Consider the following 24,014-nt stretch of genomic DNA (forward strand, 5'->3'; position numbering starts at 1 on the left):
GCACCAACAAGCCTTGTCCTCTGCCCGAAGATGTCGAGGTCTTCCATGAGCTACACATATGTTTATTATTTATTGCTATTTAGATTAAGAGCCCATCAACGTGCACACTAGCGCCACTGCTAAATAATCATAGAGCGGCACTCGGTGTGCAAGCCGAGCACGACGTTCCACGTCGGCTGCAACCCCTCCCACTGCAACTCGACTGGCACCGACTTCACCTGCACCAACAAGCCTTGTCCTCTGCCCGAAGATGTCGAGGTCTTCCATGAGCTACACATATGTTTATTATTTATTGCTATTTAGATTAAACCCACCACTTATTATATTATATTATATTAATTACATTAATAAAAAAACTACCGTGAGACACAGACATGTGCTAGTACATTACAATACAAGTGCGAAAAGCGAATTACCTTTTCATATCTCATGCTCTGAAAGTGGGGTCGTTGTTGTTCTAAAAGGTGCGCAGAAAGTGATACGTTTATGCTCTAGTGCAGAAAAGTGGTGTACTCCTCTGCGTACCCGTCCCACGAACAACTGGGTGGAAACAAAATGGAAAAATAGTGTCTTTATTTCCTCGCCTGGAACAATTGGTAATTGTTTAAATTTATTAATCCAACGTTGATCCTTTTTTTATAAAAAATGATATAAGTGAATTGTTAAAAACAAATTATTCTTGATTTATTTCGTTGAATTCTATTTACTCGATTTCATAAGGCGGGAACCAAAAGGAATATACCAAAAATATTTTTTTAAACCTTACACTTGCGTAAATGGGCAAAGGCAGAATCTTATACAGCCACAGTTAAACGTTTGTACGATATTAAATTGATTTTTAAAGATATTTAGCACTATATTCATGAAAATAAAATAAAATACAAGAAAAAAATTACTTATATTATTAATCAAATTGTTATTTAATATTTAAAATACTTTTATTATGTTATTACGTGGTGCGGCGCACCAAGGTCGCGATGCGGTCCGGTAGTCTGTTGCGGCTTTTAGAACGAAAAAGTATAAAATTAAAAAGTAAGAGGCAATCCCGCTGATTTTCATACTATAATGAACAAATCATTTTAAAATTACTGCAGTTTGTTAAAAAATGTGTGTTTTCGTAAATACTGCAATCTAGATGATTTTCGCTAGGGGTTATTAATCTTCACACATGTAAAGTCTCCGATTGCAAGTAAGTCCTAAGAAAAATAAATCATGGCCGTAGATCTATTAGGTACTTCCATTACTGATTTTGCGAAATTGCCTTGTCTTGTTTGGTTTCCTCGCATTCGATATGAAAAGTAGAGTGTTTAACTCGGGTGAAAGGCACCATTTCTGTCTCGGACTATTGGCGCTCTCACTGCGTTCGAGCGCCAAACTACCTCGACAGAAATGGGTGCCTTTCCACCCTTGGTTAACAATCTACTATTTCGCACGTGTATCGGTCAACGTTTTACAGTATCTATATGGCCCTTTAAATTTTCGGCATAGTCACGTAATGTACCAATTATTGCACTAGTGCGGTAAAGTAGCACCATATTACTGAGTTTTTACATGTTTTCCAAAAGCAGCAAAGCTCGATCTCCCAGATATTTATTTTTAATCTGATTATATATATGAATATTTTTGTTACAGGAAATGAAACCTATCGTGCCATTAAAAGGAGAAGATACCAAAAACAAAAATAAGCCAACTAAATAGCACTAAAATAGAATGGACTAATATAAAATAGCATAAGCGTGATAAATTATTAACATTTAAAATAATTACATTCTTTTATTTGCCTTTTTTTTTCAGATAATCATATATTGAGAACTCTGTTAATTATAGGTAGTATATAATGTTTTATTTGCGATTTCGTTTCTTCATTCTCACGCTCATGCACTGCGAGTATTTTCATTTAACATACCTACTAAACCCTTTTAATGCGAATGACGTCATACGCACTTATCCGTTTATATATGTACTAGCTTTTTTTGCAATAAGCACCTGTCGCTGTGTGTAATGAACTAATGACTCCTGATTCGCCTCAACTTTCTTGTCGACATATATATAGATTTTGTAAGTATAGTCGCACCAATAAAAGTCTGCAGCGGATTTGATAGCCCACGCAGTGTAAGTGTTATTAATACGTCATAATTTCATAGATGTTTGACGTTTAATATGACACTTGCACTGCGTGGGCTATCAAAATCGCTGCAGACTTTTTACGGTCTAACTATACCTATAGCGCGACATAAAATAGTAGAAAATGAATGAGGGCGCCACTTTCTTCGTAACTGTCACATTTTTGACGTAAAGTGCTGTGACATGGCAATAATTTTGTATGTAAATTGTTTAGTTCCATTTTATTTAATTTCTATTATAACATGTCGCACTATACAATAACATTATTACCGAAACGTGCATTGAACATTTTCTCATCATTAAAAAAAATATGGTCGTCTGTAAAGTCGGTTTACGGACGATAATTGAGTCGCTTAACTTAAAACTCGGGTAAATCCATCTGTCAGATTATGCGATTTTGGTATTAAGAAAAGGTAATAGGGTAGATATTTGCTGAGAGGGTCGAATGGATTTACCCGAGTTTGAAGTTAAGCGACACAATTTTGCGTGATAATGTCATAAGAAAACATTGCCATTACATTACTTAACGTTACCATAGAGATCTGTCCACAACGTTACCATGGAGATCTGTCCACGACGTGACACTTTTTCGTGCATGCTACCGGTGTCGGTATCGATTTACAAGACGTTATCACATCAATAACATTTCATCCATAATTTAGTCATAATGAGTCAACTATTTATCCATTTCATTATCATCATTTTTTCTACATCAGGCCCCTAAATCCGCAAAAAACGCCACAAAGAAGGTTTGCGTGGAGAACCGAATGTTCATAATGAACTGCAACACCTGCTGGTGCAACGAGGACGGGACCAGTTACTTCTGCACTCGGAAAGTGTGCGTGAACACAGACGAGCCGGTCGTGGAGGAGGGAACCGAGGTACCACCACACACTGTGCCCTGCCCGTCGGTGGACCTTATTACAAAAGGCATAAGGTCCAACGACGGTCAGTTAAGAGTGCTGCTGTTTGTAATCTAAAGCGAGGTTTAGACTAGCAAGAACTTGCATGAAATTTTATCTCATAAGACAAAACTTCGTGTATAGTGGTTCGATTCGTAACTGGCCCCGAACGGCCAATGCTTTGTCTATTGTTAAGTGAAACCGCACGTGCCTATCTACAAAGAAAGGGTCGTATAAATTCTAATTGGCACCTGGGCGCGGGCTAGTCCAACGCTCAAATAAACAGTATACCTACGAGTGTGTAGAATCAGGAGTTACTTTGCGGAAATATTACTTAGCGAATCCGCGTAAAACGCGATATTTTGGTTTTAATTAGTTTTAATTAGGGCGATCGCGCGTCTTTGTTACACATCTCGATGACACATTTTAGACTGGGTCTGTATCGCTCGACTCGCTGGCACTCAGTAATTACCTAATTACTTATTTGTGTTAGGGACCACACAAGAAGTGGCAAATAATTTTTCCAGTTGTTCATTTTGAATCTTATTGCAATTTCCATAGTAGTTGTAATTGAATAACTGGTTAAAGTGACCGATGCAGGTAGTACACACCTGCATCGGTCGTTTCACAGCACACGTCGTTTCACTTATCAATATACAAAGGATTTGCCGTTCGGGGCCAGTTACGAATCGAACGACTATAACTTCGTACCATCGGCGACACGCGCACGCTCGATGAAAAATTCTATGGCGGTTAAGAGGTTAACCCGAGTTACATGATCACCACAATGTTTTTAAACAGTCTCTCCCTCAGCAGAAACTCCGGATCGTAAAGAAGGAATGTCGTCCAGGCGAAGTGTTCGAGATCGATTGTAACATGTGTCACTGCAACCCCGACGGGAAGTCGTACTCTTGCACGCGTCGGGCCTGCTTCGACGAGAAGGTTTGACTGCTCTGGGTTACGGTGGCAGTGCTTGCAGGGTGTTGGTTTTACCATAGAGTAATATAAGATTACTCTTATGGTTTTTAAGCAGTCTCTGCCTCAGCAGAAACTCCAGATCTTCTCTTGCACGCGTCGGGCCTGCTTCGACGAGAAGGTTTGACTGCTCTGGGTTACGGTGGCAGTGCTTGCAGGGTGTTGGTTTTACCATAGGGTAATATAAGATTACTCTTATGGTTTCTAAGCAGTCTATGCCTCAGCAGAAACTCGGGGTCATAATAAAGAATGCCGTCCAGGCGAAGTGTTCGAGATCAAGTGTAACATGTGTCACTGCAACCCCGACGGGAAGTCGTACTCTTGCACGCGTCGGGCCTGCTTCGACGAGAAGGTTTGACTGCTCTGGGTTACGGTGGCAGTGCTTGCAGGGTGTTGGTTTTACCATAAGAGTAATATAAGATTACTCTTATGGTTTTTAAGCAGTCTCTGCCTCAGCAGAAACTCCAGATCTTCTCTTGCACGCGTCGGGCCTGCTTCGACGAGAAGGTTTGACTGCTCTGGGTTACGGTGGCAGTGCTTGCAGGGTGTTGGTTTTACCATAGGGTAATATAAGATTACTCTTATGGTTTCTAAGCAGTCTATGCCTCAGCAGAAACTCGGGGTCATAAAAAAAGAATGTGTGTGCCACTGCAACCCCAATGGGAAGTCCTTCTCTTGCACGCGGCGGGCCTGCTTCGACGAGGTTTGACTGCTCTGGGTTACCGTGGCGGTGTTTGCAGGGTGTTGGTTTTACCATAGAGAATTTGAAAGAGAGTTACTGTCATGGTCAATTATGTAGCTACTTTTACTGCCATCTTTTGACAGACGATTAAAACTGTTAGAACGCCATTTGACTTTGATCATTATTATTTCACTGGTATGTGTTAACTTGTTAAATATTAATATTAACGCCATCTACTCGAGAGTAGGCTGAAGGTTATGGCGCCATCGCTCGAAAAGATTGCATCATACCTTTGGCCTATAGTCGAGTATATGGCGTTGCTTGTAGGTACTAAAAGCGGTGATAGTGTAACGGTTTTGAATAAAAATAAGTAAATATATGCTTTCGATTTGTTTGTGTTTTACTTTATTTTAAATTACTACTTACCTTTAGAGACTGTGACAACTAGCGTTCCTGCAGTCACCGAGTTGACGAATAGACAGAGATAGCGTCGCTTAAAAGGAAACTTGATTTCAGCCGATTTTGAATGAATGAATAACATTTATTTCAGGACAAGCCCCATATTATGTTAGTAACAAGTTAGGTACCTACATACTTAAATTTAGTGTTAGCGGAAAGCAACATAAATAATACTTAAATCTTATAACCTACCTACGTGGAGCGCGAGACACGGAGCTGGGTCCATCGACGCGTCAGCGCAGAGGGCCTACCGCGAATCACGTTCGACGTGTTGTATCTCTCTCTGTTGGTACGTAAATGTGATTGGGAGGCAACACGTCGAACGTGGTTCGCGGTAAGCTCTCAGAGTCCCAGCGGTCCGCGAACGCGCTCAGGATCTCTTTGGTGCTACATATTGCATCGGGAATCGTGAATATTTCCATAAACCTGAGGAAATCGGCGTGGTATGATTGGGTTTAATACATTTAGGCGTATGTTATGAAATCATAGTTTTGTATTATGGGACCCTAACTCTGTCTGTACAACTTGGTGCTAATTTCCTACTTATTTTCCTTGACACTGACATTCGACGCTTATCATGAATAGTGACACAAAACAAAATGAAATTTTACCAGTAAAAGATAGAATATTAAATGCAATAGCATTTCATTTTTCGTTGTACCACTGTTCATGATAAGCAACGAATATGGTGGTGGTAATAATCCCCCTTTTCGACGTAGAGAAAATGTGTTTTATTTATACAAAACTTAAATTATATTATTTAAAATGTATACTTAGCGTTATATATAGTACATTGAATATTGACAACAGTGATTAACACAATTGTCTAAGTCAAAAGATTTTTTATTTTGTCTTGTTTCATGTTTTTATTTAATACGTTTTCATTAATTACAGAACCAGACAGTAATCAGAAAGACCAGAGCCACGCCGCAGGTAAATTATTTTATTGTTCTTTATCTAAGGTGCATATGAACAATACTTATGAACCGGGTGTAGGTAATCTGCCTAGACCGGACACACGGCGCCGGTGTAACGTAGCACGTAGGTTATTTTCCTTAACCTTTTGGACGCCAATGACGGATATATCCGCAAATCCGCACCGTAGTTCCAACGCCGACGACGGATTAATCCGTCACTGACCTCAGAGCAACATAGACCTACGCGCACAGGTCATAAAGTTCAATTTTGGTTTTGACAATCTTGTTTTCTGCAGGAGGCGCCAAAGAACTGCCAGCCGGGGCAGGAGTTCCGCATGGACTGCAACAAGTGTCTCTGCGACAACGAGGGGCAGAACTTCTCCTGCACCCGCATCGACTGCACGGCGCTCAACAACAACAACAACAACGGCAACAGGAGAAAGAGAGGTCAGTTCAGTGCCAGCCGGGGCAGGAGTTCCGCATGGACTGCAACAAGTGTCTCTGCGACAACGAGGGGCAGAACTTCTCCTGCACCCGCATCGACTGCACGGCGCTCAACAACAACAACAACAACGGCAACAGGAGAAAGAGAGGTCAGTTCAGTGCCAGCCGGGGCAGGAGTTCCGCATGGACTGTAACAAGTGTCTCTGCGACAACGAGGGGCAGAACTTCTCCTGCACCCGCATCGACTGCACGGAGCTCAACGACAACAACAACAACAGGAGAAAGAGAGGTCAGTCCAGTGCCAGCCGGGGCAGGAGTTCCGCATGGACTGCAACAAGTGTCTCTGCGACAACGAGGGGCAGAACTTCTCCTGCACCCGCATCGACTGCACGGAGCTCAACGACAACAACAACAACAGGAGAAAGAGAGGTCAGTTCAGTGCCAGCCGGGGCAGGAGTTCCGCATGGACTGCAACAAGTGTCTCTGCGACAACGAGGGGCAGAACTTCTCCTGCACCCGCATCGACTGCACGGCGCTCAACAACAACAACAACAACGGCAACAGGAGAAAGAGAGGTCAGTTCAGTGCCAGCCGGGGCAGGGTCCGCGTGGACTGCAACAAGTGTCTCTGCGACAACGAGGGGCAGAACTTCTTCACCCGCATCGACTGCACGGCGGTCAACAACAACAACAACAACAACAACAGGAGAAAGAGAGGTCGAGTAAGTGCTGTGTTTGTTCACGTTTAGGTACCCTACGTGAGACGCTAATGTCACTCATGGACGCAGGACGGTACTTTGGTTTAAATCTATCAAATCCAAACATTGGTCTACTCGCTTTCAAGTACTGCGACTTTTTGACAGACGTGCGATCGCTGTGAAAAGCAGCAGTGCAAAGTTGAAAACACATAATTTGTTGCAGACGCGTCGCAGAAAGTGTCAGCGGACTGCGTGCCGGGCAGCGTGTTCGAGCAGGGCTGCAACGTGTGCCGCTGCACCGAGGACGGCGGGCACGCCACCTGCACGCTCAAACGGTGCCAGAGCAAGGAGAACGCCACGCTCACCGGTGAGTGTGTGATATGAGTGCATGTTCGAGCAGGGCTGCAACGTGTGCCGCTGCACCGAGGACGGCGGGCACGCCACCTGCACGCTCAAACGGTGCCAGAGCAAGAAGAACGCCACGCTCACCGGTGAGTGTGTGATATGAGTGCATGTTCGAGCAGGGCTGCAACGTGTGCCGCTGCACCAGGACGGCGGGCACGCCACCTGCACGCTCAAACGGTGCCAGAGCAAGGAGAACGCCACGCTTACCGGTGAGTGTGTGATATGAGTGCATGTTCGAGCAGGGCTGCAACGTGTGCCGCTGCACCGAGGACGGCGGGCACGCCACCTGCACGCTCAAACGGTGCCAGAGCAAGGAGAACGCCACGCTCACCGGTGAGTGTGTGATATGAGTGCATGTTCGAGCAGGGCTGCAACGTGTGCCGCTGCACCGAGGACGGCGGGCACGCCACCTGCACGCTCAAACGGTGCCAGAGCAAGAAGAACGCCACGCTCACCGGTGAGTGTGTGATATGAGTGCATGTTCGAGCAGGGCTGCAACGTGTGCCGCTGCACCGAGGACGGCGGGCACGCCACCTGCACGCTCAACCGGTGCCAGAGCAAGGAGAACGCCACGCTCACCGGTGAGTGTGTACACGCTAACTGGGTGGATGCTTTAGCGGGACGTGTTCATAGTTGACAAATGCAAACGCAGCAGCCTCAGTGCTCGCTGCTTCCCGCCGAACGCTCCGTTATACTATAGACTAGGAATCCTCTAGACCGAGTTTAGAGCAATTATTTTATGCAACCGATGATGCCAAAAATACGTAGGTGCGCGGGACGAGGTGAGCGAAGTCCTGTGCCGTGATTGGTCCGTTCAAAGACACGGACGTCACACAAAGACACTTTCGACTCGAACATGGAGTAAAATTACCGTATGCGTGATGGCAGAGGGGCTGTTAGCGCGACTATGCTCAGTCTGGAGGATGTTTTGTCTGTGCGTTATACACTCGCCGGTCGCTAGTGCTCAATAAGGTCAAATGTAATTTTCCAGACACACCTGTTACGTTTTCAGTGACACTGTTGTAACAACTATACTATACTTTTCTCAATAAATTATTTGTATTTGTATCTAACGTGTCTCTTTCCAGCGACCGAGTCGAGCTTCCGTTGCAACCCCGGCGAGCAGTTCAAGCAGTCCTGCAACGACTGCAGCTGCTCGGCCGACGGCAAGAGCGTGTTCTGCACGCTGCTGGTCTGCGACGACGAACTCTCGCCCTAATAGTATTACCTACTCTAGTGTGTAGACCCTTTGAACGCCGGCGACGTCATATCACGTCATATAACAAATACCGGGTGTGGCCTGTAACATGAGCAAATAATTAAAACATAGATTGTACTCCTCAAACGGCGACACTTGTGTTCAACAACTTTTAAAAATTATGAAGTATTTAGACTACCTATTTTTCATACAAAATAAATATTATCTTCAATGGACGCCATCGCCACACCATATCATTGTGATTTGACGTTGCTGTCACGCCTTAAACATAACAAATTTCGCAATACATTGCGTCTTAGAATAAAGTTTAAAGTGTATTAAAAATCAAACCACAAGTTATTTTTAAAAGTCGCTGAACAAATGTTGGTCAGTATGAGGAGTACAGCCTACAGTTTCATTTTTTGCTCATATTACAGGCCACACCCTATATAACAAATATGTACAAATCATTTATTGTTACAGATGTGCATAATCATTGACGTATAATATCTCAGGGCTGGAATTACGGGCATTAAGAATGGGGCATGAGTGGGGCCAGTACAGCGGTGTGACACCGCTACAACGCGATTGGTTGATGAGTTCGCATCACGCGCGCGATTGGTCGCAACTATAGCTGCGTTAGGCTGCGCGATTGGCTCGAATTGGTGGGTGACACCGCTGAACTAGTACCATTTTTAGTGCCCGTAAAGCCAGTCCTTAGATATAATACGTCAATGTGCATAATTATTTCCCATCGTATTTTCACGGAAACGTACGAACGTGTCTTGCTATTTCAGTCAGTCTCGGTACAAAAAGTATTGAAGTTGACTGGAGTAGCATGACAAATACGAACGTTTCCGAGAAAATACGATGGAAAATAATGCACTACATCTTTAGAAAGCGGCGCCACGATAGTTTTGTCGATGATGTCAGTTAACTATCTGATTAAATGACTGGACAGTGTTTCTATACTTTTTTTTTATAATTTTATTGTTGTTTTATTTCTGTGTCTTGTAAATCTAATTAATAACATCGTGTAGCGTGAATGCGGCGTTTGGCGTTCAGAAGGTTAAAAGATTAGCTACGCCGAATTCCTATAAAATACATGTCGGTTCTCAGCAACTATCGAGATATAAAACAAGAATTGACCGATTACTACTATATTGTGCCAATGCCAATTAATAAAAAGCGACTTCCCATGTACGGCACGTGGATTTTTATATATTATTTATAGCCCATATGTATACTGTATTTTAGCACACCGATTGCTATTGTTATAATTATTAGTTTAGAAAACAATTGAATCCAATAATTAAAATTGTTTTTTAATACATTTATTTTCAACACGTCAATTCACATCTTTTTACCCCTTTGATCGCTAGAGACGTTAGAAAAACAAAAACTCCAAGACGTCATTTGACGTCAAATTACTTGCGTATTTGCGCTTAAAAGTTTAGAGCTGACTACGTAATATGGTGAAGAGGACATTGTTGTAAATTAACCTTTTGGACGCCAATGCACCGCAGGTCCAACGCCAAAGACGGATAAATCCGTCACAGACCACAGCGCAACATCGACCTACGTGGATATACATAAAGTTCAACTGCAGTTTTGACACTTCGGTGACGTGGCGTTCGAGTGATAGCTTTTGCGTTTGACACGGCGTCGAAAAGGTTAATCTTTTATCCACGCCACAGTAAAATGTTATATACAGGGTGATTTCTGGGTCGTGACTTGTCATCTGGAAAATAATCATCATTATTGGTGATAAACAATAATTAACAACATCATTAGGCTCATCTTTGGATTCTGTATGATGTCTGGCTCTCTTGCTCCACGACCCCGAAATCACCCTGTATAAATATAACCCCCATGTTTCTATATAGGTATCATATTAACTATTAAGTACTTATCTAATAAATGTACGTCAGATACTGCAGCTCGTTAATATACATTTGTTTTGTTTTAATTTAACTATTGTAATTGAACTGTGTTACACATAAGTAGTGATTTATAAGTGATTTTAGAGTTATTTCTAAAATATTTACTACATAGGTAGATTGTATGGAATCGGTATTTCGGTAACCAACTTAAGTCAGTATTAGTGATTAAATTGACGTCCTTTGTTTCGTGATAACCGATTCTGTTAATGTGTACATGTATCATTATTTTCATTAATGTGATTTATATAACATTAAATTACTTATGTAAAATATGTACAACTATCCAATGTTTCTGAGATTAAAGAACCTTTAAACCGCCAATATTCGGTCGGTTCGGACTTATGCAAAAATGTCACTCACACGCCAACATTGGTATCTAGACGAGTTAATACAAACCTTGCTCAAGCAACAACAATAAATGATTGCTTGATTGAACAAGGATTATTTCATACAGGATATTTAATGGCGTATGGTCGTTCTTGGCGTTGCGATTACAATCCAAATTTAAACCTTATAAACGCCATATTTGTTATTCCTTAGGTACGTTATGCTGCATAGGTACTGGTTGTGCGTGAATGACATTTTGAAATACCTATATCTGAAAGTTGCTAAAGAGTTACTCTGCATTTATGTAAAGGTCTGGATTGAAAATGAAGACGTAATAAATTGATCTTAAATACATTTATCTTAATAGACACCTTAATATACAGGTTTGCCAGGGAGGTTTTGGGATTATTCTGAACGTTTATTATGGGACCAACCCCGAAACCGCTAAAAAAAAATTTGGCTGTTTCATTCATTTTGGCTGGTCCATTTTCCATGGGAGGGTAAATTTTTTTCGCAAATTCGGGGGTGGTCCCTTAGTAAAAGTTGTTCAGTATAATCCCTAAACCTCCCTGGCAACGGGGATGCACTTATTTTTTGGCCATCCTGTATAGGTATGAATATTTTTGTTCTAGCTGTACCGAAATAGAAATAATGAATCGGAACTAGTTAACAAACATTAAATAATACTAAATATATCAGTTTTTTTTATTCCATTAGTAAAAACACTTTCTATGTGAGAAATATACCATTTTTAGAATTTTATCCCCCAAAGACGGTATATCACGTCTACGGCAAATTACGGTTGAAATGTCACGACATTAGACAATCAAGTTCTGTAATACATAACTCTGTATGCATATTCCTACTTTTTCTATTATTGTAAATGAATTACTAATGTTGGTATAAGTAGACGAGGAGTCTAAACTACGGCCCGCGGGTCTGATCCACCCCATATCGGTTTGCATATTCGGCAAAAGCGATAAGGAGTCGTATATATTTCGATGTTCGCTGTAGACTCTAATATATTCCGCGAAAAGGAAACTGAGGCGTGGATGTGACCCAAGGGTCAAAAAGTTTCGCTCTTGTTTGAACCTACCTATGCTAGTACCTAATCTGTGTATCAATAGGGTATTTGACTGTATTTAAAATAAATTATTTTCATCTCTCCTGTTCGGAAAGTTCACCTTTCATAGGCTGATAGGCGGGTGGAAAATTTCATTTCCCCCCCTGGGGTGGAAAGTAATTTTTCATCTCTCCTGTTCGGAAAGTTTACCTTTCATAAGCTAACCGGGTGGAAAATTGCATTTCTATATTTCCGTGTTCTTATAACCTGGCAACCTTCAAATCAAGAGTGAACAGGCACCTTCTGGGCGAGCTCGCTCCATCGTAGGCCACGTCTACGCCTCGGCTAGTCTGTGGCCATGAGTAAGCCCATTCATAATACATATATAAAAAAAAAAGGGTGGAAAGTAATTTTTTTTTAATTTTTACTTCGAGCAACGGCTAACAGCAATATATGCCATATTATAAGCTCTCATATCAGCTTCCGCATGACTGAAATTGGCGCCGTTTACATTTTCAAGTGATTCGAGTGACTTATAGTTATGTGGTTTACCTATATATCTGTTAATAATTTGTTCTAAAGAATTATACTTACCAATAATAAACCTACATTTCTCGTGTTTAACTTTCCTCATAGTCGAAATGAAAAATAGAGTGTTTAACTCGGGTAAAAGTAACCATCTCACCCTCGAACTATTGGCGCTCTCTCTTCGTTCGAGCGCCAAAATATCTTGGGTGAAATGGTTCACTTTCCAACAATCTACTATTTACACCATGCATGAAATAAAGCACCAGATGATAATAGAGAAACGTAGACAGCAGTTATTTTTAGACACAATTTCTATTTTAAAGCCCTTATTAAACTATAAAGAGTAGGTATGTAATTTGACTGTGACGTCACATGCTAGTGTTTCATACCAGTCAGACCGTAAAAAGTCTGCAGCGATTTTGATAGCCCACGCAGTGCAAGTGTCATTTTAAACGTCAATCTTCTATGAAATTATGACGTATACATAACACTTATACTGCGTGGGCTATCAAATCCGCTGCAGACTTTTATTGGTGGGACTATAGTAGCAAAATCATTTGGACAGTTCGAAAAAAGAAACTGATTTGACTAGTATATGTTGTATTCATTCGATATCTCTGGTCTTATAAAAGGTGGTCAAATTCGTTTTATAAGCGGCTGACTTCGTACAATTCGTACCCGATAAGTATTAGAATAATTACATAATACTTAAGTTTTGAACCGCTAGGAAATAAAAGTTTTCAATTCACTTTACTGGTTTTTTATGCTTTAAACTTTACGAGTTTCATTTGCCCGATATGTACGATTAAACCCATTTAATCGATAAAGGCATGAACTTAATTCATGTTTAATTAAGAAAAGGGAAATCTATTTACTTACTGACTCCTTGGAAGAGAAAAACCACAATTTTGTGGTGACAATTTAATTCAGTGGTTTAGTGACTAAATAAGTCACAAGTATAATTCCCGTATACTTAATACCTAAATGTTGACGAGAAATATGCGGCCTGTGTTCTCAGGGTTTATAATTCTGGTTGTCGCCTCGGCTATAGAAGCAACTTTGTGTAAGTATAGTTTTCATACCTGGCACAAAACTGTGTTCGCGTTTTTCCTTTACATACCCGACAGTTAACACACAAATTTTCTATACAGGATGTTTGGCAAACGATGTTGTACCAAACACCCTGTATAATACTTTAAACTCTCGCGTTTTGTAGACATATTTAATTACACAAACGGGTCTACCGCGGTTTAATTTCATTGTTTTTACGTCGGAATTTAAGGTAGGTAAGGTAGACTAGGTAGTAGACCCGTATGTGTAGGTAATTAAATATATGTACACAAGATTTCTCTCATGTGGGCAATAGTTAACAGCTTGTGGGCATGTAGGTAATGATTTTATCATACTTATCCCAATAATTATATTTTATATCCTTTTCATGAGGATAAGTGTTATAAGAAAATTAACCTTTCTAGCCCTTAGCTTTGAGTATGTCTACAGGAAAGATGCGACCACAGATCATTTTACACAAATGCATTATGTATTTAAAAAATTTTAAATTTATAGCTGACCGATATCTCAACGGAACTAGAAGATTCCCAGAAATAAAACCCGGCCAAAAATGCGTGAAAGGGCAAATATACAGGATGGATTGTAACACGTGCCACTGCGGTGAAAGAAATACCCTACTCTGCACTAAAATGGGGTGCCTTTTGAAAACTGACGGACGGAGGGCGGAGCAAACAGGGTGTATCCCGGGAAAGTTGTATAAGAAAGATTGCCAGAAATGCTTCTGTACGGATAAAGGGAAGGTGAAGTGTAGCATGAAGGATTGCAAGTTGGCTGATAAACGTGAGTCATTTTATTCTTCTTTTGCGAAAAAAGACCCTTTAAGTATGGTTAGGTACTTATGTGGTATTCAAAATCTGTAAACTAGACTTTGAATACCACATAAGTACCTAATAGTACCTAATACTTATTCTATGGTTTTAATAGTACTTACTCTATAGTACTATTACTTATTCTGTGGTTTTCCTCAAAATCTCATCTGTATGAACCTCCCTACAGAACCGAAGTTTGACAGCGGTTCGTACGAATCATGGTGTCCCTTTTGGCTAATTAGGGTTATCAAAATTCAAGTAATTATCTTATCTGTGGTTGTGCACGCAAAGGGACGTCAAGTTGTGACACTTGTGCCAATCCTAATAATTGCTCGGAGCAATGCTGAGCCGAGCGGCACCGAGAATGCCCGAACGTTCTAGTTTCCCAAAATACAGTATATATCAGAACGAAAGACAAAGAAAGAGATCCATTAACGTTTAGGTCATACTGAGCAACTTTTACTATGAGACCAACCCCGAAAACGCGGAAGAAAATGGACTCTCCCATAGGAAATTTCAGCATTAGACCAGCAAAATGTATGAAACATCCAATTTTTTCCTCGTTTTCGGGGTTAGTCCCATAGTAAAAGTTGCTCAGTATGACCTAAACATTAGTGGGTCTCTTTCTTTGCCTTTCGTTCTGATACATACTGTATATTTAATTTCCAGCGTATATCAACCCTGAGCACATCAAGCCCCACACCGCGGCGGAGTTCTACCGGCTCCCCCCCCTCCCGCACACGGGGACGGCGTGCCGGCCCGGCGTGACGTACCGCATCGACTGCAACACCTGCTTCTGTCTGGAGAGCGCCAACCTCATGTGCCAGCACCTGCTGTGTCCGAGCTATGACGATGTCTACAAGCTGAAGGCTAAGGAGATGACGGGTGAGATTTGGCGAACGCCTATAAGCGTTCTTGGTGTTAGAGGCTTTTATGGTCGGCGTTCAAACGGTTAGAATCCGCATGTGCTAATAATTGCCACTTTTACGGCGGTTAATCGGCTTAGTATATGTAGCCCTTCAGCTGTTTATAAGGCCTTTAAGTCTTGGCGTTAGTTTTAGGGACGATGCTGATCAAACTAAATACACCTACTTCTTTTTTGAAGAACACAATTCTGTAGCCTTTTTAAGAAACCTTGGTAGTACCATCGCCCACACATCAGACTGCACACACACGTGACACATGCCTTTTTTAATAATGTCCACCGATGTACAGGTAGGAGTGTTGCTGTTTGTACATGATGTTCATCCCATAGCCGGAGCGTTTACTTGAAGGAAATATCACTACAACCCCATTAATACTATTAATAGAACAAGTCTTTTCATCCAGGGAAACCTTGCGAAGCCAACAGTACAACTTCAGACTGTCTCGAATGCGAATGCAAGGCCGGCAAATATAAATGCGAGCCCAAGCCAAATTGCAGACACACGGACGGACGGAGGCAGCTGCACGGGGAGTATCCATCCAAACACGACAGGAACTTTATAGACCCGGACCGCATGAAGGAGAAGTGTGAACCTGGCATGGTGTATAAGTAAGTCGACAATATTTACAATATCCGATATATCTAATGGCGACTAAGCTGAAACTTCTGATGATGAAACCACAATATTTGAAATGAGGAAACAATTTAAGTCTGATCGAGCCAGCGACTTCAGCATTCGCGGCAGACACCGCTAACTATTAGGCTGCGAATGCAGAAATTACTAATTCGATCCAAGCCCTTGGCACTAGAGGCCTTGGTCACTTTTTCTTTCGTAGATTACATCTATTTCGGTTGAGATTCACCTATAATCTTTTGAACAGACGGCGAAGAATATGCCGTGCCCCGGACGCCAGCTGATCGCGATTATTTAAATAAGCTAAATTTAACTTTACGGAGTCCTGCGTAAGGTCCTATTTCATTGGCGAAGCTGGCTGTAGCCGTCGTTGGGGTCCTTGGCAAGACTCCGATGACGGCCACAGCCGACTGTGGCGGTCAAAAGGTAATCCCTACTTTGTTTATTGACCAGGGTCCACTGCAACAAATGTTACTGCCAGGATGACGGCTCCCTCCGTTGCACACAGAAAACATGTCTTAACCACGCAGAGGTGGAGAAATTGAAGAAACTCCGCTTGAAACTCGACAAGGAGGACCCGGAATAAACGAAGACGTACCTAATAGTCGCGGCGCGTCAAACAAGCAAAATACCCATTGATAATGACGATGATGATGCTTTCTTGACCGATTTCGGCCACAGCGACTGTGTGCTCTGGAGTAGGCAATTTTTAACTCGTGTTATTAGAGTGTAGCTGATCCACTCTCTGGTGCGCCCTTAGGTGGCTCACGTACCCTATCTTCTTGCTAAATACTCGAGCGTACTACTCCATTACTCTATTCCAAGGCAGCGTAATTTAGCATTTATGACCTGTCAGATAAGGTGCAAGTTTCTACAATAAGGCAAGCTTTAGTCGAGTTCTATACGGCTTATTAGATGTACCTTTTTGTTGCCTGATTTAGCTTATGGACGCGCCGCCATGACATGCTAGGATACAAATATGTTGACGTATTACCGCGTTATGGATTTTTTAACGACGATGTGCATACAGAACGTTTTAACTGAATAGAAACTATTAGCGTAAGCAAGCAATGAATTAAAGGATTCAACAAAAATAATTGTCTTATTTATCATTTCTTGTTGTTATTGTTTGATTTAAGGATGACTCCCGTTACGCCGGGTGTAATGATTAAAGGGGCCCACTGATTAACAGTCCGCCGGACGGTATCGGCCTGTCAGTTGTTCGGAACTGTCAAAATTTTGTTTTGACTGGCAGGCCGATACCGTCAGTCGTTAGTCGGAAGTTTCAGCCCGAATCCGGCCCGGTCTAACGTGGTTCGATGGACTTAAAAATCAGATTTAGAGTTCTTAGTCCAATGAAAACATTTGTGTTTGAAATTCCTAAAACTGGTGATTTACTGCGGTTGGCTAATTTTTTTATTTTTTTATTATTTTTTATTTCAAACATATTACACAGTATTACAGTGAGACACTAAGGCACTGGAATGCAAACAATATTATTATTATCCTAAAACGTTAACATAAAGTTGTGTTATACAATAACAATAATCTTAAATACTAACTGAAGACGGGTGATCATCCATCGCCTCACATAACCTCTTACATTCGTCACATAACGTCTTCCAACTACTGGCAAAAACATCGCATTCAGGTGCTGATTTGAGAAGTGCGTTTAGGTATTGTAAGGCGCGAACTAATGGAGAGTTCCTGTACGCCACAGTGCGCGCTTTGGGAACTGCCAGTAAGTCGCGATTACGTGGCCTAAAATTAATCTTTGACTGAAACAGAGGGGGCACAAGAAGGCGTACCAGTTGTGAGACCAGCTGTGGACAGTCTGAATCCCCACGTATTATTCGGCACGCCCCGGTCACGTAATATTCTTATATCGAAAGTGTGTCGACCCCTGGCCCAGCCAGCTCCTTAGGTCGCCTCCGCTTAACCCTTAAATGCATAGTGTTGCCAAATGTCTACAAACCATTAGACAGCTCTCAGATTTAAAAAAAAAGGCTTACGATCTTGAACGCACCTTTATATCAAGCGTCAAGTAGTAGGGTAATGATTTAAGGGTTAAATTTACGCAATTTTTAATTTATAAAAATTACATTCGTTTTAAGACGAAAAGTCCAGAAAGCTTGAAAAAATCCAAAAGTTGATAATTTTTAGTACGTGATTTTGAATGGTGTTTTCGGGGTTTGTAATTATTTTATATTTAAAAACTTTATTATAGGTATATCACAAATAGTGTACCTTTCTAATGGTAGTTAAAATTTTCATATATCCATTACTGAAAATTACATATTTACATAAATATGATTTAGCCAATTCAAATTCTAACACTGATTTCGCAGTGATAATCAAAGTTATATGTATATTTTTTTACTATTTTTCCTAGAATCGGCAAACAATTATATGATACATATATTAATTTCGGGCAAAAAGAAAAAATCATGCATTTAAGGGTTAAATGAAACGATTCCGCTATGTACCTAAATATTTTTTAATAATATGTAAATGCTTAAATTCAAATTACGCTATCGGTATGGATTATAAATAATCATGGTTGACGTATATCCCGATATCGTAGTCGAGGCCGAACCCCCTCTCACTCTTGAAGCGGAGGTTGACGAAGCTATGCCCTACTCCGCCGGCGGTGATATTGATGGAGGCTTTGCTCTGCAGCATGTCCAGAGCTTGGATACCCTGGAACAAAGAACATGGAACTAGTAGTTGATCCCATACAACCTCGGGACACATATACACGGTGGAAAGATAAGTCGGGCCCTGGAGGGAAACTTAATCTTAAATCCTTAAGCTGGCTCATTTTACTTGAAGAAGACATTCCTTTATTTTAAAAAGAAACAAATCTGCATTCAACGTATTATTCTTTTTAACCGACTTCCAAATCCCAAAGGAGGAGGTTATCAATTCGGTTGTATGTTTTTTATTTTTATTTTTTTTATTTTTTTTATTTATTTTTTTATTTTTTATGTTTGTTACTCCATATCTCCGTCATTACTGGACCGATTTTGAAAATTATTTTTTTGATTGTATGTATATGCATACAGATTGGTCCCGTTTTTGTCAAAATCCAGTTCTGATGATGGGATCCATGAGGAATCGACGGAACTCCTCAAATCTTAAAGGCATACATATGGTGATTTTTGTGTTTTTATCAACAAATCAAGCATATACATTCAAAAACGTGACATTTGATGAAGTGGAACTGCTGATGATGATCAGAACGGAACTCTTCAACGACGCATAGTTCACTTTTGGCGATTTGTCCTCTTCGTTATGTTTGTTAAGCAAGTTAAGTTTTTAAGCCACAATTTTATCAAGCTTGAGTTCTGATGATGGGATCCATGAGAAATCGAGAGAACTCCTCAAATTTTAAAGGCATGCGTATAGAGATTTTTGTATTTTCATCAGAAAATCAAGCATTTTCATTAAAAACTGTCGCATTTGATGAAGTGGAACTGCTGATGATGGCCAGAACGGAACTCTTCAACGACGCATAGTTCACGTTTGGCGATTTGTCCTCTTCGTTATGTTTGTTAAGCAAGTTTAGTTTTTAAGCCACATTTCTGTCAAGCTCGAGTTCTGATGATGGGATCCATAAGGAATCGAGGGAACTCCTCAAATCTTAAAGGCATACGTATAGAATTTTTTGTATTTTCATCATAAAATCAAGCATTTACATTAAAAACTGTCGCATTTGATGAAGTGGAACTGCTGATGATGATCAGAACAGAACTCTTCAACGACGCATAGTACATGTTTGGTGATTTCGAATTTCGATTTTGACTTGGACTGGGACCCGGACTCATACCCGGATCCGGTTCGGACCCGGACTCGGACTCGGACTCGGACCCGGACTCGGACCCGGACTCGGACTCGGACCCGGACTCGGACCCGGACTCGGACCCGGACTCGGACCCGGACCCGGACTTGGACCGGGACTCGGACCCGGACTCTGACTCAGAGACCCGGACCTTGACCCGGAAAACCACTATGATACCTAAACTAAATAAACCACTATGATTACCTACCATAAAATGTGGGTATGATGATGCCAAACCCCTCCCGCTCAAACTCCCGTACACCGCACCGCATGCGCCGTTAAGTGGGTTAGGTTAGGTTTGAACTGCGATCCTCACAGAACCGAACAAAAGTGGGTTAGGTTTGGTTAGAACTGCGAGTCTTACAGAAACGAAATGCTACTAGATAATTTTTAAGAAAAAAAAACCGACTTCTATGGGGCCCGGTGAAAGATTATGGTAGATGGTGCACTATGTAGAAAAGGAGGTAAAAACAGTACTTTCTAGTAGCATTTCGTTTCCGTGAGGGTCGTAGTTATCTAGCCTAACCTAACCCACTTCTCTGATAGCAGTTCGGTTCTGTGAGGATCGCAATTCGAACCTAATCAAACCCACTTTTCTAGTAGCATTTCGTTTCTGTAAGACTCGCAGTTCTAACCAAACCTAACCCACTTTTGTTCGGTTCTGTGAGGATCGCAGTTCAAACCTAACCTAATCCACTTAACGGCGCATGCGGTGCGGTGTACGGGAGTTTGAGCGGGAGGGGTTTGGCATCATCATACCCACATTTTATGGTAGGTAATCATAGTGGTTTATTTAGTTTAGGTATCATAGTGGTTTTCCGGGTCAAGGTCCGGGTCTCTGAGTCAGAGTCCGGGTCCGAGTCCCGGTCCAAGTCCGGGTCCGGGTCCGGGTCCGAGTCCGGGTCCGAGTCCGGGTGCGAGTCCAGGTCCGAGTCCGGGTCCGAGTCCGAGTCCGAGTCCGGGTCCGAACCGGATCCGGGTATGAGTCCGGGTCCCAGTCCAAGTCAAAATCGAAATTCGAAATCACCAAACATGTACTATCGTCGTCGTTGAAGAGTTCTGTTCTGATCATCATCAGCAGTTCCACTTCATCAAATGCGACAGTTTTTAATGTAAATGCTTGATTTTATGCTGAAAATACAAAAAATTCTATACGTATGCCTTTAAGATTTGAGGAGTTCCCTCGATTCCTTATGGATCCCATCATCAGAACTCGAGCTTGACAGAAATGTGGCTTAAAAACTAAACTTGCTTAACAAACATAACAAAGAGGACAAATCGCCAAACGTGAACTATGCGTCGTTGAAGAGTTCCGTTCTGATCATCATCAGCAGTTCCACTTCATCAAATGCGACAGTTTTTAATGAAAATGCTTGATTTTCTGATGAAAATACAAAAATCTCTATACGCATGCCTTTAAAATTTGAGGAGTTCCCTCGATTTCTCATGGATCCCATCATCAGAACTCAAGCTTGACAAAATTGTGGCTTAAAAACTTAACTTGCTTAACAAACATAACGAAGAGGACAAATCGCCAAAGGTGAACTATGCGTCGTTGAAGAGTTCCGTTCTGATCATCATCAGCAGTTCCACTTCATCAAATGTCACGTTTTTGAATGTATATGCTTGATTTGTTGATAAAAACACAAAAATCACCATATGTATGCCTTTAAGATTTGAGGAGTTCCGTCGATTCCTCATGGATCCCATCATCAGAACTGGATTTTCACAAAAACGGGACCAATCTGTATGCATATACATACAATCAAAAAAATCATTTTCAAAATCGGTCCAGTAATGACGGAGATATGGAGTAACAAACATAAAAAAAAAAAATAAAAAAAAAAATAAAAAACATACAACCGAATTGATAACCTCCTCCTTTGGGATTTGGAAGTCGGTTAAAAAGTGGGTTTGATTAGGTTCGAACTGCGATCCTCACAGAACCGAACTGCTATCAGAGAAGTGGGTTAGGTTAGGCTAGATAACTACGACCCTTACGGAAACGAAATGCTACTAGAAAGTAGGTACTGGTTTTACCTCCTTTTCTACATAGTGCACCATCTACCATAATCTTTCACCGGGCCCCATAGAAGTCGGTTCTTTTTTCTTAAAAATTATTTTCTTCAATTTGGCTTGTCTAAAAAATCTAGAGTACCTACTAAATATTAGATTTTATGGATATTTTGTACGATAGACGAGTGTAAGACCTAATGTTTCTTGGAGAAATGTTATCATAGTAGAATAAAATTGCGAGATTTTATTTTTGGGAATTTTTAGTCGGTTCGAGTCCCGGGCGAGGCAAGAGTTTTAGAAAATCTTTGAATGCAGTTTTGTTTCTTTTTTAAAATAAAGGAATGTCTCCTTTAAGTAAAATGAGCCAGCTTAAAAAGGATTTAATAGTTTTCCCTCCAGGGCCCGACTTATCTTTCCACACTGTATACATTTGATATTTTTGAAGGCCGGAATTCAATGTCACATTCTTTATTTCGTTCACGATGGACTAACATTTACAGTGGCGGCGGATATGCAGTCTTTGCCGCCCACCCCTTTCTCAGCACCCATCATATTGACTGAATTTTGAGTTATTTCTTTGTTATCATCAGCTAATTTTCTGACACAATTTGGCGCCCCTATTAATATCTTGCCGCCCTAGGCTCGGGCCTATATGGCCTTAGGGCAAATCCGCCCGGCGGGGCTTATTTATACGGTGCGAGAACTCGCATGCGATTTTCATTTAGTTTACATTGCGTTATTTGATCGGTCGGCTGAATTGATGGTCCATGCACGCGCCGTCTAAATGAGTCTCTCAGATTGACAGCGATATTTCTTCGGGATAATTTATTTTAAAAATGTGCATAGGTACATTTTTATTATTCACGTCGGAACTACAACTTATAAGTACGTTTCTCATTAATTTCATAAATATTCGAACGCTATTGAGTGCCTTTGTAATTGATGACAATCAGGGTAAATCAGGGGGTAAATATGTACGATTACTTCTTATGTTCGTGTTTTCTTTCTTATCACGTTGAAAGAGCGAGAAGTAATTTACGTCGGCAATAAACACATTATTTCTTAGTAACGCTGACCTTATCTATTATGACCCCTGACCCTGCTTAAGAACTGCGTTGTATCTGGATAGTTCACCGCATCAATGTCGGTTGCCTGGCAACCCCATACTTTGATTCCTCGATCTATTTAAGATTTAGGGTGGTGGTACTCGTGCTCGACATGCAAATGCTCAATAGACGACATCCTGCTGCCACCTCTATTGACAATGACTTAAGTTTCAAGATGGCATGTACTCAGACCGCGTCGAGCACTAGCTTAATTAAATGGCAAAATTAAGAGTAGGTTTGTACAAATAATGTTTATAATTCTAACATGGCGAACTTTTGAGAGTTCAACTTTTTAAACAATTAAAACCAGCAATATGGTTGGCAAGACTTTTGCTTAACGTCGTCACAAATAAATAAAGGCACAGTAAGTAAGTATCTTACCTGGATCCTCTTATGTTCCGGGACAGTTTTGAACAATTCCTTCACCCTCTTTATAAAGGGTATGGCGTTATATTGTACCCTCTCGTGGTGGTACAACTGCACTCTATCCGCAATATTGCCTACCACGAAATGGGATGCCTCTACTTTGCACACAGCGACCACCAAAGCAAGAATCGTAATGGTCTTCATGGCTGTTTCTTTACGCTGGTGTTCTTCAAATTTAAAAAAAAAGTTTAAACGTCAAAATGGTACCGCACTGATCTTGGAATAAATTATTGTTGGTTGATCAATAAGACGTGTGTTATTCGCTAAGTTTGAACTAGTAATGCGAACAAGGTCGGCGAGTTATCAGAGGTCAGATGACACGGACGTATGTCCGTTGAATAGATTTAGGGTTCCGTTTAGATAAGAAAAGAAATGATATCAACCCATTTTGTCTAAAAAGTTGAATACCTACTTACCTATAAGTCACTTATTACCTAAGTTAGGATCTTGGAATTTTAATTACTTTGCGGTGAATGGCAATAGGTTTTACATACCATACCATACCTCAGAGTCTAAATATCA

At 41.1% G+C, this 24,014-nt stretch overlaps 3 protein-coding genes across 3 annotated transcripts in view; 2 read left to right on the forward strand and 1 right to left on the reverse strand.

Annotated features, from left to right (window-relative positions):
- LOC134674194 (uncharacterized) overlaps positions 1–13,413 on the forward strand; it is a 43,446-nt gene extending 30,033 nt beyond the window's left edge. The window contains exons 11-18 of the mRNA XM_063532252.1: positions 2,841–3,005; positions 3,840–3,968; positions 6,037–6,075; positions 6,356–6,506; positions 7,424–7,573; positions 7,725–7,822; positions 7,957–8,062; positions 8,694–13,413. Coding sequence (XP_063388322.1) covers positions 2,841–3,005; positions 3,840–3,968; positions 6,037–6,075; positions 6,356–6,506; positions 7,424–7,573; positions 7,725–7,822; positions 7,957–8,062; positions 8,694–8,824 — 969 coding nt within the window. The 3' untranslated portion in view covers positions 8,825–13,413. The remainder of the gene's footprint in view (positions 1–2,840; positions 3,006–3,839; positions 3,969–6,036; positions 6,076–6,355; positions 6,507–7,423; positions 7,574–7,724; positions 7,823–7,956; positions 8,063–8,693) is intronic.
- A 177-nt stretch (positions 13,414–13,590) lies between these two features.
- Positions 13,591–16,906, forward strand: LOC134673883 (pacifastin-like protease inhibitor cvp4). The gene is made up of 5 exons (XM_063531938.1): positions 13,591–13,727; positions 14,231–14,515; positions 15,214–15,429; positions 15,874–16,078; positions 16,557–16,906. Exons 1-5 carry the CDS (start codon positions 13,649–13,651, stop codon positions 16,687–16,689), a joined length of 918 nt encoding a protein of 305 aa, XP_063388008.1. The 5' UTR covers positions 13,591–13,648; the 3' UTR covers positions 16,690–16,906.
- Positions 16,907–18,606: 1,700 nt separating this feature from the next.
- Positions 18,607–23,769, reverse strand: LOC134674114 (uncharacterized). The gene is made up of 2 exons (XM_063532170.1): positions 23,448–23,769; positions 18,607–18,803 (listed from the first exon to the last, which is right to left on the reverse strand). Exons 1-2 carry the CDS (start codon positions 23,634–23,636, stop codon positions 18,648–18,650), a joined length of 345 nt encoding a protein of 114 aa, XP_063388240.1. The 5' UTR covers positions 23,637–23,769; the 3' UTR covers positions 18,607–18,647.
- Between the last annotated feature and the right edge of the window lie 245 nt (positions 23,770–24,014).

This window comes from Cydia fagiglandana, chromosome 19 (assembly GCF_963556715.1).
Source record: "Cydia fagiglandana chromosome 19, ilCydFagi1.1, whole genome shotgun sequence".
Lineage (NCBI taxonomy): Eukaryota > Metazoa > Arthropoda > Insecta > Lepidoptera > Tortricidae > Cydia > Cydia fagiglandana.